Source organism: Geotrypetes seraphini, chromosome 9 (genome assembly GCF_902459505.1).
Source record: "Geotrypetes seraphini chromosome 9, aGeoSer1.1, whole genome shotgun sequence".
Taxonomy (NCBI): Eukaryota; Metazoa; Chordata; class Amphibia; order Gymnophiona; family Dermophiidae; genus Geotrypetes; species Geotrypetes seraphini.
In genome coordinates, this window is record NC_047092.1 from 187657667 (window position 1) to 187676616 (window position 18950).

Genomic DNA, 18950 nt, shown 5'->3' on the forward strand with positions numbered 1-18950 from the left:
TTCTCACAGCCTAAGCTCTGAAGAGAAAGAAAAAACCAACAATCTTTTATATCGGAATCTTTTTCAATTTCAGTAGAGGAGAGGAGATTGATATTATATTGTATTTATGTTTATATTAGTCATTCACAATTCTTTTTTGTGAAATTGGCAGCAAGGAAATAGTTAAAAAAAAACCGTTGCCAAGTAGGTTTTACAGCAAACCTCACTTCATCTCCGGCAGAGGAGAGCTATTTCAAAACAGCTTATCTCCACAGCACGACAGGCACCAACCTCCTCATATATTATTTATAAAGAAGAAATTTTCATCCTTGTTGTTAGGTAGCTCACCAGCAGTTTCAAACTCCGTCAATCTCCTGCTTTTACACCTCACTTCTCAGGATATAAAAAACGGCACTTTCACTTTTGATTTTTCATCTTTCAAACGTCTCTCCGTCTCAGCTGAGGATGCAGATTTCAATTTATCACACCATCAATATCATGGGAAATCATTTTTTTTGTAGTAAATTCCGTAAAATAAGCTTGTTTGTACGGAGCTTCTCCTTCACCCGACCGTCAGCATTCGCGTCCAAGCCACGCCCCCTGCTTGATGAAATTTGACTTTTTGTTCTCATTGATATACCAAACAGAATTGTATCATATGCTAATGCTACATGGTTTTCTAATAAACAATTTATTTGAGACCAAATTGATTTCCAAAAGGCCATGATACAGGGACAATAAAATATTAAATAATCTAGGGTCCCTGCTTCGAGATTACAATGCCAGCATCTATTAGACTTAGAGCTGTCTAACTTTTGTAATCGAACTGGGGTCCAAAGTGCTCTATGTAACAAAAAGAACCAAGTTTGTCTCATAGATGCGGACACTGTACATCTCATTCTCCAAGACCAAATTCGTGGCCATTGAGATGCAGAAATTTGAAGCTTAATCTCTTGAAACATCTGGCAGTGTGACCAATGTAGGTTAACCTGCAAAGGCACGTCATCCCATACACCACTCCTCTTGTTTCACATGTTGTAAAAGAATGCAATTTCACCACTCTTCTGCTAGGAACTTGTGCAGCCGTGCCCTCTTGCATAACACCACAAGCTGCACATTTTCCACAACGAAAATGACCCACCTCTCCCTCCTCTTGGACAGTCCAAACATCAGCCTTGCACAAGATATCGTTTAAATTCCTATTACGTGTATAAGCAATCTTACACTCTTGATCCTAAAAACATGCAACTGTTTGCATCATAGGCCAGATGTTCCTGATCTTTCTGCCTAAACTTTGTGCCACTGTAGAAAACTTCATAATACACAGAATAACTTTGTCATCTGAAGCTCGTGTATGATATTGCAACAGTTGTTCCCTTGGACTGAACCTGGCCCTATGCCAGGATTTCTGTATTACTCTATGCCGATAACCCCTGTCTCTATAACGCTGTTTAAGAGGTTCCGCTTGTCTCAAAAATTGTTCCGTCGAACTGCAGATCCGTCTGTAGCAAAAAAACTGAGATATAGGCAAATTGTTTTTTAACCCAGCTGGATGCATGCTGGTATATTCCAAAAATGTATTCCAGTCAGAAGGTTTCAAAAATACTGATGTGGAAAACCTATCTCCCTCCAAATAAATCTTTACATCCAAAAATGACAAATCCAAGCTGTTAATTTTAATGTCAAACTGGATGGAAGGATGACAGCAGTTCAAAAAACCCCCAAATGTATCTAATTCTGCCTTGGTAGAATTCCATAAAAAGAAGATATTATCAATAAACCGCTTCCACATTCGAACATGGGCAAAAAAATTGATGAATAAATCCAGCATTGTTCAAAAACAGCCATGAACAAATTGGCAATTGACGGATCGAACGATGCCCCTATAGCAACTCCCATACGTTGTTGATAAAATTTCCCATCAAAAATGAAATAATTCCAGGACATAGCAACCCTAGTCAATTTTAACAAAAATTCCGTTGGCACCACATGAGGGCGAACTCTATTATTAAGAATTTCTTCCACAACTGCCAATGCTTCATCCTGCGGAATGCAGGTGTATAGGGAGCGCACATCAAGGGAGACCATAAACATCACAGAGGCAATATTCTGCTGATCCTCAAGACATTGCAAAAAATGAGTAGTATCCTGTATATAGGAAGGAATCTCAAGGACCATCAGAGCTAAAAATGTATCAATGTATTTGCACACCCGTTCAAGCATAGACCCTCGAGCAGATACAATAGGACGACCCGGGGGATGGTACATATCCTTATGCACTTTGGGCAAAAAATATATAATTGGTACATTAAACATCTGATGTGTTAAAAATTGATACTCCAATTTGGTCAAAAAGCCCTCCTTCCTTCCTTCATTCAAAATCTCCAAAAGCATTGCAAAAATGTCATCAGAAGGCTCATTAGGCAAACATGTATACACAGAACTGTCATTCAATTGCCAATAAGCTTCCTGTAAATATTGGACTTTGTCCTGAATAACTATATCCCCTCTTTTGTCTGCCTTACGTATTACAATGTTCTTATCATCTTGTAAAGTTTGCAGAATCTTTTTCTGAGGGGGTGTCAAGTTGGTATGCATACGGCGCTGTGTCCTTTCTAACTTAGAAAGTTCTGTCAAAACTAGGGCTTTAAAACCACCGGAAGTTGTGTCAGATGAGACGCTTCCACCCACACACACGCGCCTAGAGGCAGGCAGGCTTCGCCAGCTTCAGTAAGTTTCTTTACTAAAGCGCCAAAGGTAAGGGGAAGGGAGGGAGGCAGATAGATTTGGCCAGAGGAAGGGAGGGGACCACGCGCCTTCCCTCCCTTAACTGCAGGGACAAGGCCATTCACCGCTCCACGGGGCGGTGGATGGCCTTGTCCCCGTGCCCGCAGTGAACACTTCCCCCCCCCACACACACCGTTTCAGCGGGTTACCCGCAGCTAGCTTCGGGTAACTGCCACCGTGTCATTCTCTAATTACTATTACAGCTATATTGGTCTGGAGGAGCTAAAAGAAAAAAAATTAGCAAGTAAGAACCTAATTTCTCCTTTACCTGTGCTGAATGCTGGAAGGCTGGATAAGCTTTGAGACCGTTCTCTGCTACTGTAAAAGTCACCCACTTGGCAGTTTTAATTTTAGCATCGCAATGAGCTGATTGCTCACCTGAAGGACCAGCTTCAAGAAATGAAGGCAAAAACCAGCATGGAGGGCAAGTATGTAAAGACAGACATGGACCTGCAGGTATATCAGACACAGAAGAAGTGCAACAATGCCGAGGCAGAGCTGGAAGAAAACATCTTGGTAAGCATTTGTCCATGTCTGGCTCAGGACTTGTGTTTGACAGCTAAGGTTCAATAATAATAATAATAATCATCTTTATTCTTTTTTTTTTATAATTCTTTATTCATTTTTAAACTTTCAACAAGTGTACAATATAAGTAATACATAGATTTACTAACATCACTTGATAAATCTATCAAGATCATAACAAAGGTATATATATCTAAACCCTTCTTCTTTAGCACTCTCCAGACCAGTAGAGGTTAACTTTACGAGTGGGTATATATCTAATCATGACCAGCAGGTGGAGACTGAAAACAAAACTTTGGGACAGTATATCCTAGCCCCTCCTCTCTATTTCCCTCAGTCTTCTTTCAGTCTCCAGCAGGTGTTGATGTGATCTGTACCCATCTCCCTTGGTAGGGCTGTTGGAATTTGTTTATGGGGTTTATTGTCCCTGTTTTTGGCCGGACGGAGCTTGGGCGGACTCTGTTTGGGGGTTCGTCTGACCTCGGGGGTATCAAACCCGGTCCCTCCCCCCACTTCCTCCACCTCCCCACATTTTTTTAGAGGAGCCTCAGCAGTAAGCCTTGCCCCCTAAATCAAGCAAGGCATATTGCTTCGAGAGCCTGTGGAGTCTGTTCTGTAAAAAAAAAAAAAAAAATCCTGAGGTAGTGCTGGTCTGAAGGGTTGTTTCCCTTTAAGAAAACTGTATTTTACTGTATTTTTTCATGTAACCGGCACTTTTTTCTAGCTAGGTCGCGTATGGAGCAATTGTGCCCTTCTCCGGGGGAGTAGGACACAAATTTAGTCCAGCCGCGAGGCACTCGCGGCCGGCCTGAACTCGGCGGTTTGGGTCGGTGAGGTGGTGGAGCTCCGTCGGCAGCGGCTGCAGGCGCCCAGAGCTCCCCGCCGATGGTGCCTCGCGAGTCGGCAGGGAGCGGTGGGGAAGCCCGGTCTTCTCCGTCCGCCCACGGAGGGAATCCCCGAGCCGCCGACGGTCGGGTTTTAGAGGATTCCCTCTCAGCTGATTTTTTGACAGCTGATGCCGGCTTGCCTGCTTTAGCGGCTGAGACTATTCAGGTTTCTCAGCCGCTTCAGGCTATGGAGGGAGCTTTTTTGGCGGGAAAACCGCCATCTTCTCTGTCTGGCCCCTCCATTTTGTCTTCCACCTCAGGTGACCTTCCCCCTGTTTTGACTATGCAGGGGCAAGGTTCTGTTGGGTCCCCTGCTGTGGCAGGGAGTCCCTTGGGACCCTCGGGGGGGTTTTTCCCCTGAATTTTTCTTTTCTTTATGCAGAGCCTATTTTCAGGCGGCTGGGGGTCCCGGTTGCGCCCAGGGGGTTTCGGGGGGGGGGGGTGGGGTTTCCTCCGCGCTCCCTGCGGCTTTGCCTCTCTCGTCTGATGTGACGTCCCCTCCGCCGCCTCCCTTGTCCAAGCGTCCGCGGGTGTCGTGGGACGAGAATTTGTGGTCGGAGGAACGTGTCGGTCTGGAGGAGGACCTGGACCCTTCGGAGGAATTCCAGGACCCTCTGGAGGGGACGGAAGCTGGCGGCGGGTTGTCGGATTTCCCGTTCTCCAGTGACGAGGCGTCCGTTGTGCGCCTTTTTCAGAAAGATGAGCTGCCTGACCTTATTCAGCAGGTTTCTTCGGTTTTGCGTTTTGTGGACGCGCCGCCGGAGACTCCGCGTGTGGGGGACCCCCTGTTACGGGGGATCCGTTCCGTTTCCCGCTCTTTTCCTATGCATCAGGATATTCGGGATATTATTCTGGAGCAGTGGAAAACGCCGGAGACGCCGTTTCGGCTGGCGCGCAGCATGGCTCGCCTGTATCCCATTCCTGAAGGGGATCGGGCTACGTTAGCTTCGCCAGTCGTGGATGCGGTGGTCTCGGCAATTTCCAAGCGGCATACCGTGCCTGTTGAGGGCGGTTCTGCCTTGCGGGACTCTGAGGAGCGCAAATTGGAGAACATCCTTAAGCAAAATTTTCAGGTCTCTGCCTTTGGGGTCCAGGCGGCTATTTGTGGGGGACTGGTCGCTTGCGCCGTGTTTCGGTGGGCGGAGCGGGTCTTGGATCGAGAGTCTGACGACTGGTCTCTGGTGGATCAGGAGGTAGCGAAGATTGAGATGGCGGCCTCATTCCTCTCAGATGCTCTCTATGACTTGGTGCGGATCTCGGCTAAGTCTATGGCTTTTGGCGTGGCCGCAAGGCGTGTGTTGTGGCTGCGCGCTTGGGCGGCGGATGCTGCGTCCAAAGCTAAGCTTACTAAATTTCCTTTTCGGGGGTCGTTTTTATTTGGAGAGGACTTGGATAAGTTGATTCAGACTCTGTCGGACTCGAAAGTTCCCCGTCTGCCGGAGGACCGTGCCCGCCCGGCGTCTCGGGGGGGTGCGGCCTGGGGGCGTTTGCGGGAATTTCGCAAGTATCGCCCTGGGCGTGGGGCTGCTTCTTTCCAGTCTCCGGGGTTTTCCCGGGGTCGGTTCTTCCAGCGCATGCAGCCCTTTCGGGGGGCCCATCGGGGGGCAGGGAATCCCTCCGCCGGTTCCCCCGCTTCCCGTCCTGCGCAATGACTCCTTGCCGGCGCCCCCTTTGGTTCAGGTGGGGGGCCCGGCTGCGCAAATTTTTCCCCAAATGGGCCGAGATCACGTCCGATCAGTGGGTCCTTGAGGTGGTGCGGGACGGTTACGCTCTGGAGTTCACCCGCTCTCTGCCGGATCTTTTTCTCGCTTCTCCATGTCAGACTCCATGGAAGACGCAGGCTTTTCGTCAGACCCTTTGTGGTGGCCATAAAGGAGGGGTCCTTTCGGCCCATCCTGGATTTGAAAGGGGTCAACAGAGCTCTCAAGATTCCGTCTTTCCGCATGGAAACGCTGCGGTCGGTCATTCTGGCGGTTCAGCCGGGGGAGTTTCTTACGTCTCTCGAGCTGACGGAGGCCTACTTGCAGGTTCCAATTCGGGCCTCTCATCAGCGCTTCCTTCGCTTTGCGATCTTGGGGCGGCACTTTCAGTTCTGTGCGCTTCCCTTTGGTCTGGCCACAGCTCCTCGGACGTTCACCACGGTAATGGTGGTCGTCGCGGCAGCCTTGCGGTCGGTGGGCATCCTGGTTCACCCCTACCTGGACGACTGGTTGATTCGGGCAAAGTCGTTGCAGGAGAGCTCCCGGGTTACGGCTCGGGTGGTGGAGTTTCTCCGGTCGCTGGGCTGGGTGGTCAACCTTTCCAAGAGTCGGTTGGTCCCGGCTCAGCGTCTGGAGTGCCTTGGGGTTATGTTCGACACCTCCTTGGGGAAGGTCTTCCTTCCAGAGGCCCGGGTGAGCAAATTGCAATCTCAGATTCGCCTGCTTTTGGCGTCCCGGGGTCCTCGGGCGCAGGATTTCCTCCAAGTCCTGGGGTCAATGGCGGCGTCCCTGGACGTGGTGAGGTGGGCGCGGGCCCACATGCGTCCTCTTCAGTATGCTCTGCTCCGGAGGTGGTCTCCCCGGAGGCAAGATTTGGATGTTCCGGTTCCCCTGCGAGGCTTGGCGCGCTGCAGTCTGCGCTGGTGGCTCCGGACCCTTCACCTGGTTCAGGGGGTGGGTCTGGATCTCCCGCAGTGGACGGTGCTCCTTACGGATGCGAGTCTCCTCGGTTGGGGGGCTCAGTTTATGGGCCACTCAGCTCGGGGCACCTGGTCCGCGGAGGAGGCCTCCTGGTCGATCAACGTGTTGGAGACCAGAGCGGTCAGGCTGGCGCTGTTAGCTTTCCACTCCCTTTTGCTGGGCAAGTCGGTCAGAGTCCTGTCGGACAATGCCACGGCGGTGGCTTATGTCAATCGTCAGGGGGGCACCAAGAGCACTCCTGTGGCGCAGGAGGCGGCTCGGCTCATGGTTTGGGCGGAGTCTCATCTTATGGACCTCTCGGCTTCTCATATAGCCAGGGTAGAAAATGTTCAGGCAGACTTCCTCAGTCGTCACTTCCTGGATCCAGGAGAGTGGTTTTCTCGGCGCCGGAGCGTTTCGGTTGATAGTGCAGGCTTGGGGGCAGCCCCTGATGGACCTGATGGCCACGAGTGGCAACGCCAAAGTTCCCCGCTTCTTCAGTCGGCGCAGGGACAGTCTGGCCGAGGGTCTGGATGCTCTGGTCCAGCCGTGGCCAATGGAGGGGCTCCTGTATGTGTTCCCTCCTTGGCCGCTGGTGGGCAGAGTACTTCTTCGCATTGTTCGCCATCCGGAACTGGTGGTTCTGGTGGCTCCGGATTGGCCTCGGCGTCCGTGGTATGCGGATTTGGTGAGGCATCTGGTGGCGGATCCTCTTCCTCTGCCTCTCTTGGACGACCTTCTGACGCAGGGTCCCATGTTCGACCCGTCTCCCTTCTGTCTTATGGCGTGGTTCTTGAAAGGGGTCGCCTGAGCAGGAAGGGTTATTCAGGCAAGGTAATTTCTACACTCTTGGGGTCCCGTAGGCTTTCTACCTCTCGGGCTTATGTTCGGGTTTGGCGTCTCTTTGAGGGATGGTGCCGGGCGCGGGGAGTGGTCTCTTTTCGCGCTTCCCTGCCTCACATTCTAGAATTCTTGCAGAATGGCTTGGATAGAGGCCTGGCTTGGTCTTCTCTCCGGGTGCATCTTGCGGCCCTGTCGGCTTTTCGAGGGTTGGTGTCAGGTCAGCGTTTGTCGGCCCTTCCTGATGTGATTCAGGTTTTGCGGGTGGCCAAGTTGCTTCGGCCTCCCATTCGGCCCTCGGTTCCCTCTTGGGATCTCAATCTGGTTCTCTTGGTTCTGGTGCGTCCGCCTTTTGAGCCTTTGGATGGCTGTTCTTTGAAGGACCTTACTTTGAAGGCGGTCTTTTTGGTGGCCATTACGTCTGCTAGGCATGTTTCTGAGCTGCAGGCGTTCTCTTGTAGGGCTCCCTTCTTGGAGTTTTCTAGGGAGCGGGTCGTCTTGCGGCCTGTTCCTTCCTTTCTGCCGAAAGTAGTGTCTTCTTTTCATGTCAATCAATCGGTGGTCCTCCCGGTCTTGGGAAATCGGGAGGGCTCGTCTGAGCTACAGCAGCTGCGCAAGTTGGATGTCGGTCGGGTTCTCCGCTCTTATGTGCAGCGGACTCGGGAATTCCGGAAATCCGATCATCTCTTTGTCCTTCTGGCGGGTCCTCGTCGGGGTGCTGGCGCTTCTAAGGCTATTATTGCGCGCTGGTTCAAGGAGGCGATTGCTTCCGCTTATCTTCTGAAACAGAAGCCTGTTCCGGAGTTTCTCAAGGCTCATTCCACTCGGGGTCAGGCGGCTTCTTGGGCTGAGTCGTCGCGCGTGCCTCCAGTGGATATTTGTAAGGCTGCGGTTTGGTCCTCCTTGCATTCCTTTGTTCGACATTATCGGGTAGATGTTCAGGCGCGTCGGGACGCGGTGTTCGGTGAGCGTGTTCTGGTATCGGCCCTTCGGGGGTCCCGCCCGTAAGAGGGACTGCTTTGGTACGTCCCACTCGTAAAGTTAACCTCTACTGGTCTGGAGTGTGCTAAAGAAGGAGAAATTAGGTTCTTACCTGCTAATTTACTTTCTTTTAGCTTCTCCAGACCAGTAGAGGTCCCCACCCTGTCTGTTGTTGTTGTTGTTGGGGCTGTTGCGCGGGCAGTTTTTGGTTTTTGCTGCGGGTTCTAGTATTTTTCTAGGGCCGGGGAGAATTGAAGAACAGCGGCTGTGGCTCGGCTGGCTTAGCTGGCGAGCTGTGGGGACATTCTTCCTTCGGGAATTTCTCCTCTGCATTTTCCAACAGCATTTTGGGTTTGTTATTTGTTACTCCTTTCGGAGTATTGTTTTTTCTCTCTGTTGTTTTCCAGTTCTTGGTTCTGCTTGGCTATTCGGCAGACTGAGGGAAATAGAGAGGAGGGGCTAGGATATACTGTCCCAAAGTTTTGTTTTCAGTCTCCACCTGCTGGTCATGATTAGATATATACCCACTCGTAAAGTTAACCTCTACTGGTCTGGAGAAGCTAAAAGAAAGTAAATTAGCAGGTAAGAACCTAATTTCTCCTTCCCCCCTCCCTTTCCATACAATTATTTAATTGAATCAATCTTTGTCATATTTCTTTTTTTACATTTTTATTTTTTTTTTTCATTTATATAAACCCTCCCCTTTCCCTTCCAATCATAAATAATGTTAATAAAATGGTGTTTATTCATTACAAAACAATGTCAATGGCCCCCATATTACATTAAACCTTTTATAATTTCCATTTTGTATTGCTATTGAACGTTCCATTCTATATATGTGACATAGTGAATTCCACCAGAAATTAAAATTAAGTCTTGTGTGATCTTTCCAATTTGTAGTAATATGTTGCATGGCAACTCCTGTCATAATCAATAAAAGTTTGTTATTACTTGCCGATATCTGACTCTTTTTCCTCATAGATATGCCAAATATCACAGTATCATAAGTTAATGCTACAGGATTATCTAATAAAGAATTTATTTGATCCCAGATCGAATTCCAAAAGGCTAATATATAGGGACAGAAAAATAAAAGATGATCCAAAGTCCCTACTTCAAGCTTACAATGCCAGCATCTATTAGACATTGAACTATTTAATTTTTGTAATCTAACAGGGGTCCAAAATGCTCTATGCAAAAGAAAAAACCAAGTTTGTCTCATAGATGCTGACAGTGTACATCTTATTCTCCAAGACCAAATTTGTGGCCATTGAGATGCCAAAATTTGATGATTAATCTCAATGCTCCAAATATCCCTAAGACCATTTTTAGGTTTTTTATTAACCAATTCACTAATAACTTTATACCACTGTGCGGCCTGGTGACCCAGAAAATCTGCCTGGAAGCATAAAAATTCCATGCTGTATTGAAAATTTAAAGTTTTCCATTCAGGGAACCCTGCCTGAATGGCCTGCTTCAATTGCAACCATTTATAAAATTGTGATTTATTCAGTCCAAATTTATTTTGCAATTGTGTAAACTCAAGCATTTTTCCATTTGAAATAACATCATTTAAAGTTCGTATTCCTGCATTTAACCAATGCCTCCAGACAATCTTAGTTCCGCCAATCTGAATCTTGGAGTTTAGCCATATAGATTGATTTGTCGATTTACTAATAGGAATTTCAGTTAAATTACTTACATATCTTAGAGTTTTCCATGTATCTAATAAAAGTTTATTTTCTTTATACAATCTGGGCATCTTGATACTGAGAATGTGACAAAGATGTAAAGGAGACAGGAGTCGCCATTCCAAGTATAACCAATCTGGAGTGTATTCAATGAGATCTGGGAGGACCCAATACATACCTTGATGTAAAATATAGGCCTGATGATACCTATAGAAATTTGGGAAATTTACCCCACCCTCCTTAATTGATTTCTGTAAAGATACCAAAGCAATTCTAGGTGTTTTGCCAAGCCAAACAAACTTAATAATTATTGCATTCAATTTTTAATAAAAAGAGTTCTGAAAAAATACCGGAATCATACACATTTGATAGCAAACCACAGGCAATATTATCATTTTTATGGTTTGAACTCTTCCCCACCAAGATATATGTAATGGGTTCCATTGTTCACATAATTCCGAAACCTTTTTTAATAAAAGTTTTTCATTTTCTTTTACTGTATCTTCTATTGAATTTTTAATCCAAATTCCTAAATATTTTAATCCATCCTCTTTCCATACAAAAGGAAATGAATCAAACATAGATTTTATGCAATGCACATTAAGCGAAAGAATTTCAGATTTATTCCAATTGATTTTATATCCTGAAAACATTCCAAATCTTTCAATCAATTCTAACAAACATGGTATAGTTGAACCTGGATTGTGCAAATATAATAAAATATCATCCACATAAGCAGATAATTTGTATTCCCATTCTTTCAAGGGAATACCCTGTATCCCCTTTGTCTGATTAATAGCTATCAATAAGGGTTCTAAAACAATATCAAACAGCAAAGGAGATAATGGACATCCTTGTCTAACTCCTCTATGTAATTTAAAACTCTCAGATAAATTATTATTAATGTATAATCTTGCCATAGGGGAGCTATACAAAGTTTTAATCATTTGAACAAAACCAGGACCCACACCAAACCAATCCAAAGTCTGATACATGAATGACCATTCTACCCTATCAAAAGCTTTTTCTGCATCTAATGAAAGAGCAAAAGCTGGTTCATTCATCATTTTAGTTAAATTTAATGTATGAAATGTCAATCTTGTATTGTTAGAAGAATGTTTGTTAGCAATGAAACCTGTTTGATGTACATCAATTATGTAAGGAAGAGCCTTTGCCAATCTTAATGCCAGTGTTTTAGCCATTAATTTTCCATCAACATTAATTAATGATATTGGCCTGTAATTTGAAACCATAGTGGGATCTTTATTTGGCTTTGGCAAAACAATCACCATAGATTCTGCCATAGTACTTTTAATACAACCTTTATTAAGTTGAAACTGATATAAATTTAGTAAATAGGGTAATAAAGAATTTTGAAATGTTTTATAGAATTCCACAGTAAAACCATCCCCACCTGGAGCGGATCCCACTCTAAGAGACTTCAATGCTGTTTCTAATTCTTTTAATGATATAGGTTCTTCTAAACTTCTTTTTATATGATCAGGAAGCTTTGGACCCTCAAGAAGATTTAAAAATTCCATACCTTTTTGAACTTTATCAATAGAAGACTCGGAAGAATACAACTCTTTGTAAAAAGCCAAAAATTGATTTAAAATGTTATTAGTTTGATTATGCATATTTCCTTTCTCATCTTTTATTGCACTTATTTTTATTCTTCTCTTTTTTGCTTTAAGATAATTTGCAAGTAAACTTCCTGCCTTATTAGATTTTCCATAATACAAGGTTTGCAGAGAAAACAAATCTTTCCTTGCCATTTTTGAAGAAATTTCATTATATTTGCCTTTAGCCTTTAATAAAGTTTGCAAATTTTCGTGATTCCAATCATCTATTAATTTGGATTCCAGCAATTTAATTTCTTTTTCCAAATCTGAAAATTGTTTAATAAGTTGCTTTTTAATATACGCAGAATAAGAAATAATATTACCTCTTATAGTAGCTTTAAATGCATCCCATAAGATTTCCGCATTAATATCTGCTGAGGTATTTATTTGGAAAAATTCCAAAATTTTTAACTTAATTTCTTCAAGAAAAGTTGAATCTGAAACCAATGTATTATCAAACCTCCATAATGATCTATTGTATTCATTATTATCTAGTGTAAGTGTAATCCACACTCCTCCATGATCAGACAAAATAATTGGATCAATGAAAGCTTGTGTCACTTGTTGCACTATGGAATTTGATACCAATATGTAATCAATTCTTGAAAAAGATTTATGAACTGGTGAGCAAAAAGAGAACTCCTGATCATTAAAATGAAGAATACGCCATATATCTTTCAAATTACAAGTATTCACCAAATTATCTAACCCTAATGATTTTATATTTTTGCTTGGTTTTTTATCCAAAAAAGGATCCATAACAGCATTAAAATCTCCAGCTACTATTAAATTAGAAGCAGCCAGTGGGAGTATTAATTTTTGTATATTAATAAAAAAATCATTTTGATTCGAGTTCGGGGCATAGATATTTAATAAAGTCAAAGTATTATTTCCCATTCTCATTTCCGCTCGTATCCATCTCCCTAAAGGATCAAAATCTATCATTTTAAATGAAGCTAAACATTTTGTGTTCACTAATATAGCCACTCCTGCCTTTTTCCCTATTGCGGGAGCGAAAAAACAGTGTTTCACCCAATTATCTTCTAGCTTTTTGGATTCAACCACTGATAAATGTGTCTCTTGAATATAATACACATCAGCCTGTTGCCTTTTTAAAAATGCTAACATTTTTTTTCTCTTTACTGGGTGATTAAGGCCATTAACATTGAGTGAAAAAATTTTAATCTCCATTAATCCAAATAATTTTTACAAAAGTTCTTCCAATTATTATATCTGAACAAAAAACTGAAATCATTTGAAATGAATAAACACCACCTTCATTTATATCTCCCAATCCAACATCTCTACCCCAATTATCAAATCCCTTTAACCCCCCTCCCATCCCTCCCTATCCCACCCTTAATATTGGCTGATAAAACCTGGAACTGCACATACAAGACCAAGTAAAGCTAAACTAAAAGCTCTATACAGACTTCAATTATAAAACAATATTGTATGTAATAATCATATGTATTTTTATAAATAATTTATGTAATATTCTCAAAATATTAAAAAATCAAAATAAGAAACTAAATAAAGATCTTCCACTCACATTATAAATGATAAAAAAGAATGTAAAACTCTGTCTGCTAAAAGTATCAGACTTGTAAGAAACCTATAAATGAAAATTAAGCATTAATAATATATTTTCCTTTTTTTTTTTAAATTATTGTTATTATTTATTTTTAAATACATATATTCCCCTTAAATATTCTCAAAGAAGCCTACTAAACCTTAAACTAGAGTCCCTTGAAAATCTTTGCTAACTGAAATCTTTTGTACTGAATTTTTATCAAAACCTCCATTAACTCATCATAACCTATGATCTAAATCTGCCACTATAAGCTCTGTATATTAATATCTTATCTTCATGAATATATTGTAATAACATATATCAGATATTCTAATATCTTATTAAGATATGTAACAGCAAAGGAACAATTCATTTCAACTTTAAAGTCATCCTTTGAGAAAGAGATATTAAATGCTCACAGAGAAACAAAATGCCTTTTTCATCAGGAATCCATTTCACAGTTTCCATTCAAAATAAACAGAGCCAAACTGCAGGTAGCAGATTCTCAAATATATTAAAGATGAATAACAAATAAAATCAAATAAAAACCAAGAAGAATCAACTCCAACTCCAGGAAGTAAATAAGTCAAATTAAATTGACATCGGCTGCTCCCTTTGATTTAAAAACATTTCCAACTTCACAGGTTCATCAAAGCTCATAGTTTTGTTGTCAATAGTTATTTTCATAATCGCAGGGTATATCAGGCCAAATCTAGCTCCGATGTCTCTTAACTTCGGCCTCATGTCTAGAAATTTTTTCCTTTTATCTGCCGTTGTTTTAGCGAAATCAGGAACGATATGGACTTTGGCATCCTGACATTTTAAATTTGCATGTTCTTTAGCCATTCTTAATACCTCTAAAACTTGCTGGTGTCTTAGCAACTTGAAAAGTATGGGGCGAGGACCTTTTAAAGTATCCAGTCTTTTCATTGGTATGCGATGTGCACGTTCAACTTCTATCGGGTAATTGGATTTGAGGGGCAGGACTTTCATCAAAAAATTTTCCACAAATGAAACCGGATTATTTTTCTCCACCCCTTCCGGTACGCCCAAAAGTCTCAAATTACTCCGTCTCATGCGATTCTGGCAATCCTCGACTTCCCTGGTGAGTGTAAAGATTTTTTCTCTGTCCAGTTTATATTGCCTTTTTTCTGCTTCAAAACTGTCCATTCTCATTTCCATTTTTGTTGTTTTAATCTCCAGCACTTCTGTTCTTTTATTTAAAGTCATTACTTCTTCCTGTATTTCATCCAGCTTTTTGGCGTTTTTTAGAAGAATTTCTTTTATCTCTTGTATTTCTTTCCAGAAATCAATGTCACTTTTCTCTCTTGACAACGGACACTTTGAGGGTGTTGCCGGCTCTGGCTTAGATCTCTTAACACTGCCGGTATTAGAAATCCCCATTTCAGACTTGTTTTGTTTTCCTGAAGCCATCACGTTGTATTTTCCTTCGTTTCTTCAGTTAAAATGAAAATTTTATTTCAGTATTTTATGTCATTAATGTCTGTATGTACAGAGCCTCTGCCCTACCCGACCATCCTCGTGCACTCCCAAGCCACGCCCCCAATCATCTTTATTCTTGTATACTGCCCAACCATAAGTTCCAGGCGGTTCACAGCAAAGAAGGACTGTATAATCAGTGAAACATACATATAAACAGATACAACAATAATCAAGTTACAAACTTATCAAATAGATAAGTTTTTAATGACTTTCTAAAAGCATATTATGATTGTGCTTGTGGAATCAGAATACTTAACCAGGAATTAATTTTTCCTAACTGAAATGCAAAAGTCTTATCTAAAAATCTCTTACAACGACAAGCTTTTAAAGATGGATACATGAACAAACAATTATTTCAGGTATTTTTATTTGACTTATATAACTTAAATTGGGAGGATAGGTATCCTGGAACCAAACCAAACAGAGTTTTAAAGCAGATGCAACCAATTTTAAACAAAATTATTGCTTCAAATGGCAACCAATTAAGTCATTGATAGTAAGGACTCACATGGTCACATTTTTTAAACCTGAAAATCAAATGCTGTATTTTGCATTACTCAAATACGATTTAAGATTTTCTTATAAGATGCCAAGTACATGATACAGGGTGAAATATCATAAGAGCCACTTAGCTACAAAAAGCAGAAGTCATGGTATGAGACTCCAGAAGGGTAGTCACAGGAAGGGTGGTGGCTTTATGGAATAACCTTCCAGGAGACATGTTGAAGGCAGAAAAAGTAACAGCGTAAGATAAGCCCTAAGTGAAGGGAAAGTGAAGGGTATTGTACCAGAAATAAAACCAGTACATAAAAAGAGTCTTATGGCTTTTGGCTGCTGTAATATTGGGGAGCAAGGACAAAATCTCTCTGTACATACAGAAGAGGGAAGGAAATGCAAGAAAGTAACAGGCTGCAAACTCAAGTGTATGTATATGAACGCAAGGAGCCTAAAGAATAAGATGGGTGAATTAGAGGCTATGGCACAAAAAGATAACCTTTTTTTAAAAAAAATTATTTATTCATTTTAAAACTTTCATCAAGTGTACAAAAATTTATAATAAATAAAATAAATCTAAGCACTTGTGCTTCTTATCATTATATCTTTTAATTAAAAATATAACCCTCCCTCTCCCACCCTCGAATCCCTCTAATTATTATATTTTCATATAATGGAAACCCAACCCCCACCCAACCCTAAATCTTACATAATTAATAGAAAATTATTAGAAAAATGGCATCAATCATGACAAAAGGACGTTAATGGCTCCCAAATTTTAATAAAATTTTTATAATTTCCATTCTGTACCGCTATTGATCTTTCCATTCTATATATGTGACATACTGAATTCCACCAAAACTTAAAACTGAGCCTACTATGATCTTTCCAGTTATTAGTAAGATAACCTTGACATCATCGGCATCACGGAAACATGGTGGAATGAGGAAAACGTCAGGGACACTTTGCTACTGGGATACAAGCTATACCGCAGAGACAGAGTGGAACAAAAAGGTGAGGGCATTGCCCTATACGTCAAAGAGGGAATCAAGTCTACCGGAGAGAACACAAAGAATAAGTCAGAATCTCTATGGGTCAAAATTACAGGAACAAATGGAACTGAAACGAAGATCGGCATTTACTACTGACCCCCAAGGCAGTCAAGAAATTGATGGAGAAATGACCAGTGAGATTAAACACAACTGCAAGGGAGGCAGCGCAGTTATCATGCATAACTTCAATTATCTGGGGATAGACTGGAACCTAGGCTCCTCCGGCTGCGGTAGGGAGACCAAGTTCCTGGATGCTATAGGCGATTGCTTCCTGGAACAACTCGTCAAGGAAAATACGAGAGGAAACGCAATTCTGGACTTGATTCTAAATAGACTGCGAGGACCGGAGCAAGGTGTAGAAATAGAGGGGACGCTGGAAACCAGTGATCACAATATGATCCGCTTCGACCTGGACACAAGGGTGAAACATCGATCCAGAACGATAGCCATGGCACTGAACTTCCGAAAAGGGAATTACGAAAGGATGAGACTCATGCTGGGGAAGAAGATTAAGAAGAGGATAAACACTGTAAAGACGCTAGAGCAAGCATGGTCCCTTTTTAAGGAAACGGTCACTGAGGCGCAAAATATGTATATACCACATATCAACAAAGGATCCAAGAGGAAAAAGAACAAGGAACCGGCATGGCTCACTGTAGCAGTGAAGGAAGCAATCAGAGACAAGAAGATTTTGTTTAAAGAATGGAAAAGGTCAAAAATGGACGAAAACTGGAAAAAGCACATACAGCATCAAAGCAGGTGCCAAAGGTGGTAAAAGAGACTCCGAGGAAAAAATAACCAAGGGAGCAAAAAACTTCAAGCCGTTCTTTCGATATATTAAGGGGAAACGACCTGCAAAAGGAAGCGGTGGGGCCATTGGATGACCATGGAATAAAGAGAGTGCTAAAGAAGGACAAAGCTATTGCCGACAAACTGAACACATATTTTGTGTCTGTGTTTATACACAACATACCGGAAGCTGACAGGCTATACACGGGAAACAAAGATGGGAAACTGACAGGGTTGACGGTAGAGAGCTGCACGGGAATGGGGACGACGGGAATCCCGCGGGACCCGCGGGCATCCCGCGGGTTCCCCCTTTGGGTCACGGGGATCCCGTGGGGATGCCCCCTAGGGTCGCAGGAATCCCATGGGGACGCCCCCTAGGGTCGCGGGGATCCCGTGGGGACGCCTCCGAGGGTCACGGGGTTCCTGCGGGGCTGGATGTACTAAGTCGCGCGGCTTTTCTCCCTACCTGCTCTGCTTGCAGCACATAGCTGAACGGAAGTCTTCCCGACGTCAGCGCTGACGTCGGGAAGACTTCCGTTCAGCTATGTGCTGCAGGCAGGGTAGGTAAGGAGGAGTAGCCTCGCGGCTCGAGTGGCTACCAAGGGAGGGGGGCGGTCCGCCCCGCCCCGGGTGCAGCACAGCCGGCCAGGTCCCCTTACTTTTATGGCGCTTCCCCGACCGACCGACAACAGCCCTGGTCCGACAAACCTCCCTGCCCTTAACCGCGAATCTAAATTACCTTCTTACAGCAGCTGTAAGAAGGAAATTTAGATTCGCGGTTAAGGACAGGGAGGTTTGTCAGACCGGGGCTGTTGTTGGTCGGTCTGGGAAGCGCCATAAAAGTAAGGGGACCTGGCCGGCTGTGCTGCACCCGGGGCGAGAGAGAAGGAGGGGGGAGAAGGACGCTGAAAGCACTGGGGAAGACAAAGGGGTGGAGAAGGACGCTGAAAGGCCATGGGGAAGACGGGGGGGGGGAAGGACACTGAAAGCATTTGTGGAAGACAAAAGGGGGAGAAGGACGCTGACAGGACATGGGGAAGACGGGGGGGGGGGGAGAAGGACACTGAAAGGACATGGGGAAGAGGGGGGGTGGAGAAGGATGCTGAAAGGCCATGGGGAAGAGGGGGGGGAGAAGGACACTGAATGAAAGGACATGGGGAAGACAGAGGGGGGAGAAGGACACTGAAAGGACATGGGGAAGACAGAGGGGGGAGAAGTAATCTGACAGGACATGGGGAAGATGGGGGGGGAGAAGGACGCTGAAAGGAAATGGGGAAGAGAGAGTGGGGAGAAGACGCTGGCAGGGAAGAAGACAGATGCCAGACTATGGGGGGAGCGGAGGGAAGAAGATGGGTGCCAGACCAATTTGGAAGGGGGGAGAAAGGGAGAGGCACAGTAACAGAGCAAATGGAAGACGTAGAATGAAGAGAGACAGTGGATGGAAGGAACTGAATGAGAGCATGAGGAAAGCAGAAACCAGGCAACAAAGGAAGGAAAAGAATTCTATTTCTTTTTTTTTTGCTTCAGGATAAAGTAGTATATTAGTTGTGTTGATAAAAATTTATA

General features: G+C 43.6%; 1 protein-coding gene across 1 annotated transcript in view; it reads left to right on the forward strand.

The window, feature by feature from the left end:
* The window catches only part of IQCG (IQ motif containing G), a 68516-nt gene that overhangs the window by 35622 nt on the left and 13944 nt on the right, over positions 1 to 18950 (forward strand). The window contains exon 6 of the mRNA XM_033958036.1: positions 3121 to 3282. Coding sequence (XP_033813927.1) covers positions 3121 to 3282 — 162 coding nt within the window. The remainder of the gene's footprint in view (positions 1 to 3120; positions 3283 to 18950) is intronic.